The sequence below is a fragment of the Phocoena sinus genome, chromosome 10 (genome assembly GCF_008692025.1).
Source record: "Phocoena sinus isolate mPhoSin1 chromosome 10, mPhoSin1.pri, whole genome shotgun sequence".
NCBI lineage: Eukaryota > Metazoa > Chordata > Mammalia > Artiodactyla > Phocoenidae > Phocoena > Phocoena sinus.
Genome location: NC_045772.1, coordinates 39,235,663 through 39,250,164, shown reverse-complemented (window position 1 = coordinate 39,250,164; position 14,502 = coordinate 39,235,663). Strand labels below are relative to the sequence as shown.

General features: G+C 36.9%; 1 protein-coding gene across 1 annotated transcript in view; it reads right to left on the bottom strand.

Annotated features, from left to right (window-relative positions):
• Nucleotides 1–14,502, bottom strand: part of PPP1R12A (protein phosphatase 1 regulatory subunit 12A) — a 160,535-nt gene that overhangs the window by 71,025 nt on the left and 75,008 nt on the right. The window contains 1 exon segment of the mRNA XM_032645243.1: nt 1,942–2,063. Coding sequence (XP_032501134.1) covers nt 1,942–2,063 — 122 coding nt within the window.

Genomic DNA, 14,502 nt, shown 5'->3' with positions numbered 1-14,502 from the left:
ACAGTTCTCTTCTGATAATACCCATTTAATCACTGCCTAGACATAATATAGTGGAAATCACACAGTAATTTATATATGTGTGTGTATATATATATATGTTTTTTAAAGTTGTATATTATATATATATATATATTAGTTTTTTTAAGTTGTAGTAAAATATGCATAACAAAATTTACTATCTTAATAACCATTTTAAGTAGACAGTTCAGTAGTGTTAAGTACATTTACACTGTTGCTCAATCAATATCTAGAACTCTTATCATTTTGCAAAACTGAAATGCTATGCTAATTAAACAAGTCCCCATTCCCACTTCCTCCTAGCTCCTGACAACCATCATTCCACTTTCTCTATGATTTTGAGTACTTGAGGTACCTTATGGTAAGTGCAATCATATAGTATTTGCCTTTTTGTGACTGGCTTACTTCACATAGCATAATGTTCTCAAGGTTCATCCAGGCTGTAGCATATGTCAGAATTTCCTTCTTAATGCTGAGCAGCATTTTCTGTAAGTATATACTACATTTTGTTTATTCATTCATCCATTGATGAACACTTGGTTTTCTTCCATCTTTTAGTTATTGTGAATAATGCTACAAACATGGGTGTACAAAAATCTCTTTGAAACCTTGCTTTTAATTCTTTGGTTATATGCCTAGAAGAGGAATTGCGGTATTATACAGGTTTATATTTATTGAGATATAATTCACATATTATTTAAAGTATACAATTCAGTGGTTTTAGTAAATTCGCAGAGCTGTGCAACCACCATCACAAACAGTTTTAGAACACTCATTACTCCTGAAAGAAATTCTACCCATAAGCAATCATTCCTCATCTATAAATTGACATCTCCCAAATTTATATCTCCAGCTTGTATCTCTCTCTATTGACATATTCAACTGCTTGGATACCTAATAGGCAAAACAAACTTAACATATCTGAAAAATGAACCCCTGAACTCTCCCTACAAAACTTACTTTTCCCACAACATTCACACCTCTCATAAAAACTTCACCCATCTAGTGGCTCAAACCAAAAATCTTAGAATCTTCCCTGCCTTCTTCTTTCTTACACACTGTAGTTTTAATCACTCTATAATCTTCTTGGCCAAACCTTCAAAATATATCTAAAATCCAATCTTTTCTCATCACTTTGTCTACTACCACCCTGCTCCTGCCCTTGCCATTCTCCTACTTCTGCCCTCACCTTCCTATAATCTATTCTCAACACAATAGCCCCAGAGATCCTTTCTAAAGCAAGTCAGATCATGTCACTCCTCTATCTCAATCCCTCCACTAGCTCACTGTTTCACTCAAATTAAAAGCTAAAATCCTTCCAATAGACCACAAGGCCCTATGTGATATGGTCCACTGCTACTTCTCTGACCTCATCTCCTTCCAGCCTCTTCCTTGTTCTGCCTGCTTCAGTCATACTGATCACACTCGCTGCTTCTCTGAAAACACCAGGCACCCTCCCATCCTTGAATTCATTGGTTCCTCTGTTTGCAATGTTCTTTCCCCAGACCTACATGATTTATTCCATCACCCCAGTAAGACCTTAGCTTAAATACCACCTTATCAGTGACAACTTCTTGACCACTCTTTAAATTTGTAATGTGTCTCATTCACCCCATACACTTCCTTATCCCCTTTGCCTGTTTTACTTCTCTCCAAAGCTTTTACTGACAGATAATTTTATGCCTTACCCTACCACTCATGATACTTCTTTCAACTTTAAAAACATTAAAAAGACGTAGAGTTAAGAATCATATATTTTTTCAAGTAGAACCTTACTTCACATACTGTTAGGTAAACTGATTTTTTTTCCACTCAAATTAAGATTGCCCTTCAATGTCAACAATCATTTACTGAAAAAGTCAAGTATCATGTTCTTTACAAAACAGTTTTAAACATATTTTACATCTAGGTTGGTTACATTACCTTGCCGATTAACTTCATTTTGAAGTAGCTCTTCCATTGCCTCCTCCTCAGCTATATCTAAAGGTGTGTCCTCCTTCACTGTTGAGACAGCTCCTACATGTGCTCCCTGACCAATCAAAAACCTGTAAAATTAGAGGAAGAGAATTAAGCAATGACGGTATCATCAAAATAGACTGAATGCATAGCTAATGAGGCAAGCTCCTATGCAAGAGCAGCAATAAAAACCAAGGATAGCATAGGTATTATTTAAGTTTTAAGAAACTACCATAAAGCATGTTTTCTTTCCTTTTTAAAATTTTATATTTCCTAAAATTTTTCTATAATGTATACACATTAACTAAAACAAAAATGTTATTTTAAAATAATTACAAAGTCTTTCACAGGATTATTTCAGACTGTCTCCATTAAGATTTTTCATTATCTCCATATTGACTAGTTTCCTAACTGAACTTCATGCTCCCAGTCTCATGCCATAAGCATAGTTCTTAACTTTGGGCTCATGGGCATAATTCAGGTCAGCTGATACAGATATATTAAAATACTGTGTATGTTCATCACTATTTTGAAATTAAGGTAATTATTAGACCAACTACTGAGTCTTTTTATTTAATGTGTTTACTAAGAAGCACATACATACTTTTTACTCAATATTTTATTTTATGCATCCAAAACACAATACTAAGAACATATTCACAGGCTTCATCAGACCTGACAAAGGGATCCAGATACAAAATGGTTGCTAATCTCTTTCACTATGCCAACGGCACATCTCCCAGAATCACCTATTTAACACAACCAGAGTCAATTTCCAACTTAAAATTCTTTGAATGATTGTCCATGCTAGGAGAAAACATACCTACATGGCCCTTACTGATCTGGTTTTGTCTTCTTTTCAGCCTCATTCCTCTTCCTTCTTGTACCACACTTTAGACTCCAACAATATGGAACTGTTTGTAGTTCCAGATTAAGCCATGTTCTTTTGGCATCCCTGATTTTACTTTTCTATATATAAAGAATGGCTCCCTTTTTTCCGATGTTCCTAATCAATCTAACTCTTATTTGTATATATATATTTTTACAGGCTACATGACAATATTCGCATTATCAAAACAGTGAAGGACAAAAAGCCCTCAGAGTTTTAAAAAAAGAAGAAAAAAAGAAAAAACTCCCTTATATCTCTCCTTCTGTTATCATGTTCCCTCCCCAGAGATAAACACTATCAACAGCATGGCAAATATCTTTCTGGTACCTTTGCTATGAATTTATATGTGTGTCTATAAAGAAATATATACAGTCACTTTTGAGGTTCTTTTTGTAAAACAAAAATTAACGGGATTACTTTAAATGTACTGGAGTGCAACACTTGCCTTCTAATAGCTGAAAAATATTCCACAATATGGCTGGATCATACTTTTATTTAATGCCACCCTCCTAATGGATGTGTTCTTAAATGGACATTTGACATTATCAATCTTTAAAATTTTTCTCAACGTGATGAGAATAAAGCATCTTATCATTGTTTTCTTTCCTGATTACACATGAGTTTGAAAAAAAATCTGGATATGTTCACTAGCATTTGTATTTTCTCCTTTTGTGAACTTCTTATTTACTTCTTTTGCTTGTATTTTTAATGTGTGCCTTAACTCAACAAATACTTATGGGGTGTTGTTACAGATTGAATGGTTTTGTGCTCCTCCAAAATTCATGTTGAAACCCCAAACCACCAATATGATGCTATTAGGAGGTAGGGTTTTGGGGAGGTAATTAGGTATAGATGAGGTAGAGGTTGGAGAACCCATGATGGGATTAATGTTTTTAAAGAGGAAGAGAACAGAGCTCACTGTCTCTCTGCATGGAGGGCACAGCAAGATGGCAGCCATCTGCAAGTCAGGAAAAGAGCCCTCACCAGACACAGAATTAGCCAGCACCTTGATCTTGAACTGTCTAGTCTCCAGAACTGTGAGAAACAAATGTCTGTTGTTTAAGCATCCCAGTTTATGGCATTTTCTTACAGCAGCCAAAGCTGACTGAGACAGGTGTCTACTATGTATCTACCACTATGTTACATGTCAGGCATATAATAGTAAGCAAAAACAAATGCAGATCTTCCTCTCAAAGATCTTATAATCTAGAAAGAGAGCTAGATTAATTCCCTAAATACATGTAAAACTTTGATGTCTTATAACAGTGAGTTATGTCTACAAGTGAATAACAGAATAATTTGATTTAGTAAGGTCAGAAAAGGATTCTCTGAACAATATATAGGTACTAGCAAACACAATGGAAGGAGAGTATGTTCCAGGAAAGAGAACAAAAGGCACCCAAAACCTGTGACAGGAAGTGTGTATGGCTAGACAAGGGTTTGGTTCATTCACCTGAGAGTAAATGAAAGAATCAATCTCTATATGTCAGGTACACCCCAAAGTCAGTGAATGTTTATGTTGTAAGATCTGTAAATGATCAACTATGTGTTTCAAAGAGATCACTTTTGTGAAGTATGGAAAATAAATGAGAATGGAGAAAGAATGAAAGTAGTCAGACCAGCTAATGAGCTACTGCAGCAGTAGACAAAAATTATGTTGGAAGCTTGAATTTGATGGAGGAAATGGATAAATTCCAGAGATATCTAGGAGATACTAGAGATCAGCTGGATATGAGAAGCGAGGGTGAGGAAGGTGTCTATGATACACTGAAGTTCTTGACTTGTCTGTGATAGATGGACGGTGGTACTAATAAAAGATACACAAAAAAATAAGTTATTCCCTCCTTCTGACAAATAGATGTGCTGCAAATATTTTTTCCATATTGTCACCACATTAAAAAAAAAAAGCAAACCTTTTCTTACAGCATTTTGTATTTGAATGAAATTTAAAGGTTGTATGAAGTCAGGTCTGTCAATCTTTTGCTTTAAGAAGGACTTTACCGACTAGCTATTGATATCTGTGTGGAGATGTAACTTTTACAAGACACACACACATAGAAAGAGAAGGATAGAAAAAGGGAAGAATATACACTATAAAGTTAACAGAGGTAGCATTAGGAGGAATTTGCTTTTTTAATTTTATTTTTTAGCCGCACTGTGCGGCATGTAGGATCTCAGTTCCCAGACCAGGGATCAAACCAGCGTCACCTGCAGTGGAATTGTAAAGTCTTAACCACTGGACCACCAGGGAAGTCCCACATTAGGAGGGATTTGTATTAGTTGGGGTTTTCGTTGGGGGGAGGATTTTTTTGTTATCCTAGTTTTCTGCAGCAAGTTTATTTTGTGTATGTATATTAGACCACAAAAATCGCTACCGTGCCATTTTGTAGCCTGGTATTTTTACAATTAATAATATGTTATAAACATTTCTCCTTGTGCAAAACAATTTTTATGATCTTCACGGGGACTTCTACAAACAGAAGTCATATTTGAATTGAAGAAACTTTTTCTGTTTCACAGTTTTAAAAAATGTAATATAAAACTAATGAAGAACATTTATATACTACAAATAAATAAATAAATGAATCTGGAGCCAAAAAAAAATAAGATATTATTGGAGTAGAACCTGTGCTATGCTCCAGGGAATATGTAGGTATTCTGCTAGGCAAAATCTCAAACAATCAGAGATATTTACATAAAACCACGTATATTTTGCTTAGGTATTAGAAATCATTCACAGGATGTAAAGACAGAATAAAACGAAGACCTCAGAGTGGCTGCAGTGCTAGCAGAAGGAAGCACAGTCTCAAGGAAATAACAGGTCAAAGCCAAAATGAGACAATCCAAAATTTATATAAACAGGAAGGATGTTAAGAGAAACTAACAAGAGTAAAGTTCCGAAAACTGCTGGCAGGAAGTAGGGCCTGGAGCAATCCCTGAGCCAAAAGTTTAGGTATAAATATGTATGCATACAATTCACAAACCTCTCCATGACTCAAGAACTATTATTTGCAAATATAAATAAAATAAATAAATAAAACCCCATGGCATTAATTCTTATTTACCATGAATAATCTCAAAAAGCCATTCAAAGATTGGTTGGGTGAAAAAAAGCATAAACATTTAAATTCTGCGGACTTTGGGTTTGGTTCCCATCTCTGTTTCTTGACAGCTGTGTGATATTCATCAACTTAAAACATTTGAAACCTAGCTTATAGGTAACTTACAGGGCTGTGTTATGTTTAAATGAGTTAATGTCTAAAAATAAAATTAAATTCTATCTGTTATCACATCATGCAAAATCATCACACTTAGAAAGCAATATTTAAGATAATGTGAAACAAAATACAGGCTATCTGGAATACCAGAAACTCACTTTGTGGGACCCTTGGAGATACTGAAAACAGATGGTCAGATTTCCTTCAGAACAAAAACGGCTGGGGTATTAAAAGCAGCTCAAGGGACTGCTGATTAGGAAAAATACACTATATTTACTGTAAGATTTCTTGGGAGGGGGGGAAACTATGACGATTTCACACAGGAGTCCCAAACTGAAAGTCAGAATATTAGGCTGTTTTTCAGATGGGCAACTTTTTTGAATGCTTCAGGGTTTAAAAAAAAAAGGGGGGGGGCAGGCTTTTATTTGCTTAACAATGGTTAATGATGTCCTTAAGCAATACAAAAGAGGTCAACATAGGAGATGCCACCTATTGAATGATGAAAATCGTTATAAATTACTTAAGTGAAAAATGGTAAACTGCTAGGTTTACTGAGATTTATAATAACCTACAGCTTGGAGTCAATAAATAATTTTGGATAATTAATAAACCTCAAATTCAAGACATGATCCAAATGGATTTCTACAAAATTATTTGCATATGTGTGAATTTAAAAATCTAATAAAAGGTGTAAAACTTGTTAACCAAATTATCGGGTGCAACTTGGATGTGGTATATTAGATGGACAGGATTCTATCTGGATTAGAATGATTCAATGTTAACTGAATTCAGCAGACAAATTTGACAGTCTCATAATTATCTTGGATTCTGAGTTTTGTCAAAAGCCAAACCACAGAAGAGATTGAGAAGGAGAAATAGTTCATTTTAAAAATTTGATGTGTTAATTAAAGCCCTTGTCTTTAAATTAGAAGCTAATGAGAACATAGTAATCAAAGAGACAAAGAAATTTCATCAGCAAGAGTTGAATATATTTAGTGTTCAAACTTAATGTACATTGTTTTATTTACTGTAGAAAAACTAGTATCAAGAAGTTGTTTTAACCAATACATGGATTTTTCATGTATTCAGTACATGAATTTTTAAAATTCGAAACGTCAGTGCAGCCTTAAAAAAGAAGTTCTGGCATACAGGTGAATCTCAAGGCCATTATGGCAAGCAAAATAAGCCAGTCACAAAAGGCCAAATGCTATATGATTCCACTCATATGAAGTGTCTGAAGTTGTCAAAATCATAAAAACAGCAAATAGAAAGGTGGTTACTAAGGGCTAGGGGAGTGGGGAGGGGAAATTAGTGTTTACCAGGTAGTTTTAGTAGCACAAGATGAAAAATCCTAGAGATCTGCCGCAAAACAATGTGAATATGCTTAACACTATTAAACCATACACTTTAAAATGGCCAAGATGATATATTTAATATTATGTTTTTACCACAATAAAAAAAACCCCCACAAAGTCAGAAAACCACTGAAATAGTTGTTTCTTGAAAATTCAAATGAATTACTCAAAGCCATCCAATGAGACAGAAATTATGAAAACTAAGCTACCTGAACTTTTCAAAGATGGGTAAGAGAACATTGTACTATTAACTTCAAAAATAAATGCAGACTTCCTTGGTGGCACAGTGGTTAAGAATCTGCCTGCCAATGCAGGGGACACAGGTTTGATCCCTGGCCCAGGAATATCCCACATGCCGCGGTGCAACTAAGCCCGTGTGCCACAACTACTGAGCCTGTACCCTAGAGCCCATGAGCCACAACTACTTAGCCTGCATGCCATAACTACTGAAGCCCACACGCCTACACAGCCCGTGCTCCGCAACGAGAAGCCACCGCAATGAGAAGCTTGCGTACTGCAACAAAGAGTAGCCCCACTCGCCACAACTAGAGAAAGCCCACATGCAGCAACAAAGACCCAACGCAGCCAAAAATAAATAAATTAATTAAATATATTAAAATATATATTAAAATAAATAAATAAATGCTATTTTCTTTTGGAAGCCTCTGAGCAACATAAAATCAGTGTAAATAACCTTATGCATCTTTAGTGGGAATGCACTTTCCTATTTCATATTTGAAGTTCTACATCACAATAAAAAACAGTTGAAAGTAACTATAACAGTAAGAATCCAAACAAAAGTTCTGACCTGGAACTTTTGAAAGTTTTCTTTAAAATAACAGTTCTTTCCTTCAGCACCTGACAAATGTTGTGCCACTTCCTTCTGGTCTCCATGTTTCTGATGAGAAGTCTGCTTTAATGCAACGCCCCCTGCCCCAATGTTATAGTATTTCCTTTCTCATTGCCTTCAAGATTTTTACTTTGTCTTTTGTTTTCAGAACTGCTTTGGTTTATCCTGTTTGGAATCTGCTAAACTTCTTGAATCTATAGGTTTATATCTTTTGCCAAGTTTGAGTAAGTTTTTAGCCATCATTTATTATTTCTTTAAATACTTTTCCAGCCATGCCCTCTTTCTCTTCTTCTGGGACTCCAATGGCAAAAATGTTAGCTCTCTGGTATACTCCCACAGGCCCCTGAGGCTCTGTTCATTTTATTTTAGTCTATTTTCTCTCTGTTGCCCAGATTTGGTAATTTCTGTTGTTTTGTTTTTCAGTTCACCAATTCTTTCTTCTATCCCCTCCATTCTGCTGCTGAGTCTATCTGCTATTTATTTTGGTTACTGGATTTTTCAGTTCCAAAATTCCCATTTGGTTCCCCTTCATATCTTCTATTTCTTTGCAGACTTTGTTTGGCTGAGACTTTTTTTCATTTGTTTGAAGCATACTTGTAATTGGTTGTTGAAGCATTTCTGTGATAGCCACTCTATAATCTCTGTCAAATAATTTTAAGATTAATATCTCTGTAATCTTAATGCTGGTCCCTATTGTCTTTTTTTTTTTTTTTTTTTTTTCAGTATGCGGGCCTCTCACTGTTGTGGCCTCTCCCGTTGCGGAGCACAGGATCTGGACACGCAGGCTCAGCGGCCATGGCTCACAGGCCCAGCCGCTCCGCGGCATGTGGGATTCTCCCGGACCAGGGCACGAACCCATGTCCCCTGCATCGGCAGGCAGACTCTCAACCACTGCACCACCAGGGAAGCCCCCTATTGTCTTTTTCATTCAATTTGAGATGTTCCTTGGTATGACAACTGTTTTTCAATTGAAACTGGAACACTCTGGGCATTATATTATGAGACTCTAGATTGTGCTTAAATCTTCTATGTTAGCTGACTATATTTGGCCCTCCTCTAGCAGAAAAGATGGGGAGATGCCATCTCATTATTACAAGGTAGGGGTAGAAGTTCAGGTTCCCCACTCAGCCACCACTGACACTAGCGATGGAACAGCTCCTTGTTACTTCTGACTCCTCACCAAGTCTTCACTGATACCTCCCTGGCTAAGGAGGCTATGGGTGCCTCACTACTACACCCTATGTGGCCTCCACTGACATCATAAGGGGAGAAAGAGTTAGGCCTCTTTACTGATGGGTGGTGGTGAAAGTATTTACTCTCTACCAGGCTTCTTCTGACTCCACCCCAGTGGGGAGGAGTAGGAGCTCCTTTTTACTGCCAGGTGGGGGTGTAAGTCCAGGCTTCCCACGTGGTCTCCAGTGCCAGTTAGGGTAGGGCTAGTTAACTATCTGATGGGGATTAAAATCTCGGCAGGTTCTGTATCTGGCCTAATCTGACATCATGACAGCAGAGGTGCTAGGATACCTCATGATAGCCTGGTAATGTTGGAAGTCTACGCTCCCTACCTGGCCTTTGCTAGTGAGGGTATGGGTGGGACCAAGGTTTTTTTCTGCAGTGTTTGGCTGGAGTAGTATTTTTTTTTTTTTTTTAAGGTTTTAGGGTGCCCCTCTCCTAGTATTTGGCTAAAGAGGTTAGGGTTTTGTTGGGGCTTTTTTGGGGGGGCAGTGTGGGGCCATTGGTGCTTCTGGGTTATCAGCTTCCTCAGTTCCAAGTGTGGTATATCTGAGGCAAAGAGAAAAGCCAGAAACTTACTCCTGTCATTCTTTGGATCCTGAGATCCGTAGCTATTCTGTCTTCTATCTATCTTATAGAGTCTTTGTATATTTTATATATCATGTTCAGGGTTTTTAGTTGTATTCAGCAGGAGGAAAAACAGGAAAAACGTATCTATTCTATTTTCCAAGAAGCAGAAATTCTCATTTTTAATTGTCAGGAAATTGTAATGTTTATAACATTACCAATTTTAACCTTTTAAAAAATTTCATTTTGTCAAAATCCCACAGGTAGAAGTATTATTTTTATATATAAACCCTGTTACTAGTCCAGTTAACATGGACTAATGTACCTTGCCAAATACTGTGCTAAATTTCTGACATTGTGGTTTCACAATTATGCTACAGATACAATTAATTATGCCGATAGCAAAGACCAGGCTATTGTGTTGTGTGTGAGAGAAATGAATCTATCTGTGAAAGTGGGCTCTATTTTCCAGTTATCTAGGCACCCGGATTGTCAAAACAAAACAAAACACAAAAACAAATTCAAAATGTGCAGAAGGATTTAAATTCCTCTCTTCTCTTTGCAAAACCACCTTTAAATACAGGAAATTCTGTAGGTTCTGTCTTCAGCATTCCTTATTTCTCTTAATTATTCCCCAGAGCAGTGACTATACTTCTTTGACCATGCACTAACTCCTGAAAATGCATATTTATTTATTAAAATCAATTACATGCACTACTGTCTTACTTTATTACTGTATCTCCCAATTCCCAGAGGCAAAAGTCCTACTCATTGTGTAATAATTCTAAGATATACATTTTCCCCAAATTTAATATTGCTGAAATCTTCTACAATCTATTGACCTTACAATCAATGATGTCTCAGCAATGGACAATGGCCACGATATGGTTGTCATCATCTGTCTTCATGTAACCCCAGTCACAGCTATTCATATTGTTTTCAACTTCAACTGATTTATGTGCGTTCATACCTTTGATACCTTATTTACTGAGCTTAACTGTTACTTAAAATGTCTTCCTGGATGGTGTCTGAAACTTTTTGCTGATACCTTGTAGTAAGATCAAGAAAGCATCACCAACAACACTTGCAGAATGCTATCAGTGGCTTAGAAGAAAACCCCAAAGGCAACAATAAAACATTCTTAAGCAATGCTGCATCCTTGACACTACAATTAGATAAAGAATGATACTGTGTGTGTGGGGAAAAAAAACCCCAAGGTGCTTAAAAACAAAAAACCACACACACTGTATTACAGGTTTTTTTTTTAACCTTTTAAATTGGTACATAAAATAATGACAATGTGTTATGACGATGGCATCTTAGATTTGATGAAATTCAGTTTACACATTATAAACATACCCAAAGAAGTCATGGCTTCCTACTGCACCTTTTTAATTGGCATCTCAATCTAGGCTTATTTAAATTCACATTCCACTACACTCGAATTTCCTCTGCTTCCCTCAATCTTGCTCTTTAATTCCTTAATACTAAAGTTAAAGGGCATCATTTTCTCAATTACAAAGGCTAGAAAGGGAGGCAGAATGGTGTAGTGTCTTAAAGTGCAGACTTGACAAGTTAGACTGTCTAGGTTCAAATCCTAGCTCTGCCAATTATCGTGTGATTTCTCTCTATGACTCAGTTTCCTCACCTATAAAATAAGAATTATAATATGGGCCAACCATCACTCATCCAAACCCAAATTTCAAAACTTTTCTTTTTTTAAGATAAATAAAGAAATAAGTAAATATTTATTTATTTATTTATTGCTGCATTGGGTCTTAGTTGCTGTGTGCGGGCTTTCTCTAGTTGCGGTGGGCAGGGGCTACTCTTCATTGCAGTGCATGGGCTTCTCACTGCAGTGGCTTCTCTTGTTGCGGAGCACAGGCTCTAGGCACGTTGGCTTCAGTAGTTGTGGCACACGGGCTCTAGAGCGCAGGCTCAGTAGTTGTGGTTCATGGACTTAGTTGCTCCATGGCATGTGGGATCTTCCCAGACCAGGGCTCGAACCTGTGTCCCCTGCACCAGCAGGTGGATTACTAACCACTGCGCCTCCAGGGAAGCCCTCAAAACTTTTCATATTTTAGAAATACAATATTGTAGATTACACAACACCCTTATTGCGTCTGAGGCAGTACTCCATAACCAAACATGTTAATATTTTTGCAAAAAATAAGTTAAGTGGGGGAGAAACAAAGACTATAATAGCCTTGTATCAGTTCAAGTCATGGTGAGTTGCCAAATGAGCCTACACCAAACTTACAATTTATTTTGTCATTTTTCAGAGTTTTGAGGGTTTGGAATTGTGCTTCTGGGCCTGTGGGGTGGTGGCAGCAATATATTTTCATGTAATTGTTAGGATGACCAAAATTATGTATATTAAAGGACTTAGAGCAGTGACTGGCACACAGTAAGCACTCAATAAATGCTAGCTATTATCAGCATTATAACTACCTTTGATTTTTCCTCCCACCTTACTATCTAGATCCAGTGAATCACACCAAGCCTTATTAATTTTATTTTCCAAATTTCTTTCAGATCTGCCCCACTTCCAAGCTCACTGCCACTGCCCTGTCTCTAACTCCCTAATCCCTAATCTGTTCAAACTCCCTAATCAGTCAAGAATTGTCTTATTAAAATACAGAGAAGGATCATCATGTTCCTAAAAACGCATCATCACTAAAGGTCAGTTAGCAAGGCATACAAATTCCTCTGTGCTGTAGTCTCAGTTCCCTCATCCTGTCTTATCAGTTACTCTCTCCATATACCACTAACACTCCTCTCCTCAAAAAACGACGACTCCAGGAGGCTTCCCTGGTGGCGCAGTGGTTGAGAGTCCACCTGCCGATGCAGGGGACACGGGTTTGTGCCCTGGTCTGGGAAGATCCCACATGCCGCGGAGCGGCTGGGCCCGTGAGCCATGGCCACTAAGCCTGTGCGTCCGGAGCCTGTGCTCCGCAACGGGAGAGGCCACAACAGTGAGAGGCCCGCGTACTGCAAAAAAAAAAAAAAAACAAACCAAAACAAAAAAACCAAAATACATAGTCTGCTTTACACTAACTATGTATCATTCTTGACAAGAAATATGTAAATAACTGAAATGCATGGATTTGCCAACTCTTCTTGGTGCTCAAATACACACATATCAAAGTAAATAGGACAAATGACTACTTCACTCTCTCCTGCTCCTCTCATCTAGCTAGGTCTGCTCTAAGACCAAATGATCAGATGATAGTTTTCTTTATTAAATAATCCAGGAGAACCAAGAGCTTAGCTATTTTTCACTAAAAGTGGTGACCAAAGATAGAATTATGAATAACAACAACTAATTCAGCTAACTTTACTGATAACTAAATATATGCCATAGATTGTGCCAAGTGTCTTATAAACACTATCTCATCTAATCTTCACAATAATCTTATAGAATAGGGATAAGCGTTAACATTCCTATTTTAAAGATGAGGAAACAGAGGTTCAGAGAAGCTGGTAATTTGTCTAAAGTTAATAGCAATTAACTAGCAGAGTTAAGATTGAAATAGAGTTGTCTCATTTCTGAGCTTGATATTAGGAATATTGTAACATTTCTCATAGGCATGGTGGTGCAATTTATATAGTTCTTAAATTGGTAGGAATTTCTGATTCTTTTACCAAAAATAACACCATTATTGAATTCCAGGCAGAGGAATCAGCAGGTGCAGACTATGAAGCAAGATGCTTAGTTTGTTTAAAGGCTCAGCAAGGGGACCAGTTTGGCTAACAAAGAGAGCCTGGAGAATGTGGAGAAAATGACATCAGAGAGGTAACAGAGGGTCAAACCACAGCCTGTAGGCCACCAGAACTCTGGTTTCTAAATGCATTATAAACCCACTGGAGGGTGAAGGGCTTTGAATTAAAATGTGATGTTATTCCACTTGCAATACTTTAAAAAGGATCATTCTGGCTGCTGTGCAGAAAACAGATGGGGGGAAGAGGATGGTTATGGTTAGAATGATTCCAACTGCAATAATTTCAGTGAAGAACAGTATCCAGGATCAGGGAGAAATGAAAGAGGTGGCGAAACGGTTAGATACTGGATATATTCTAAAGGATAAGCCAAGAGAAATCTTGAGGATTCTGTTGTATGTTTATGAAATAAAGGTTATAGTGAAAAAGAAAAGCCATGCCATAAATAAGCCACCACAAATATTTTTTAAAATTATATCCTTAAATAGCTGATTCTTTAATGATCAAATAACAAAGCTAATGAAACTTTTTCCATGCTGTAAATAAGACCATGAAGATGTCACTGAATGTCACTACCAGTATATTATAATGATATGAAATCTTCAGCAATGTCTTCAAAACTACTCCAAACGTGAAGAAAAATATGTTAAATGTACTAATTAATCAACATTCCATTCTATATACTATAAAACTACA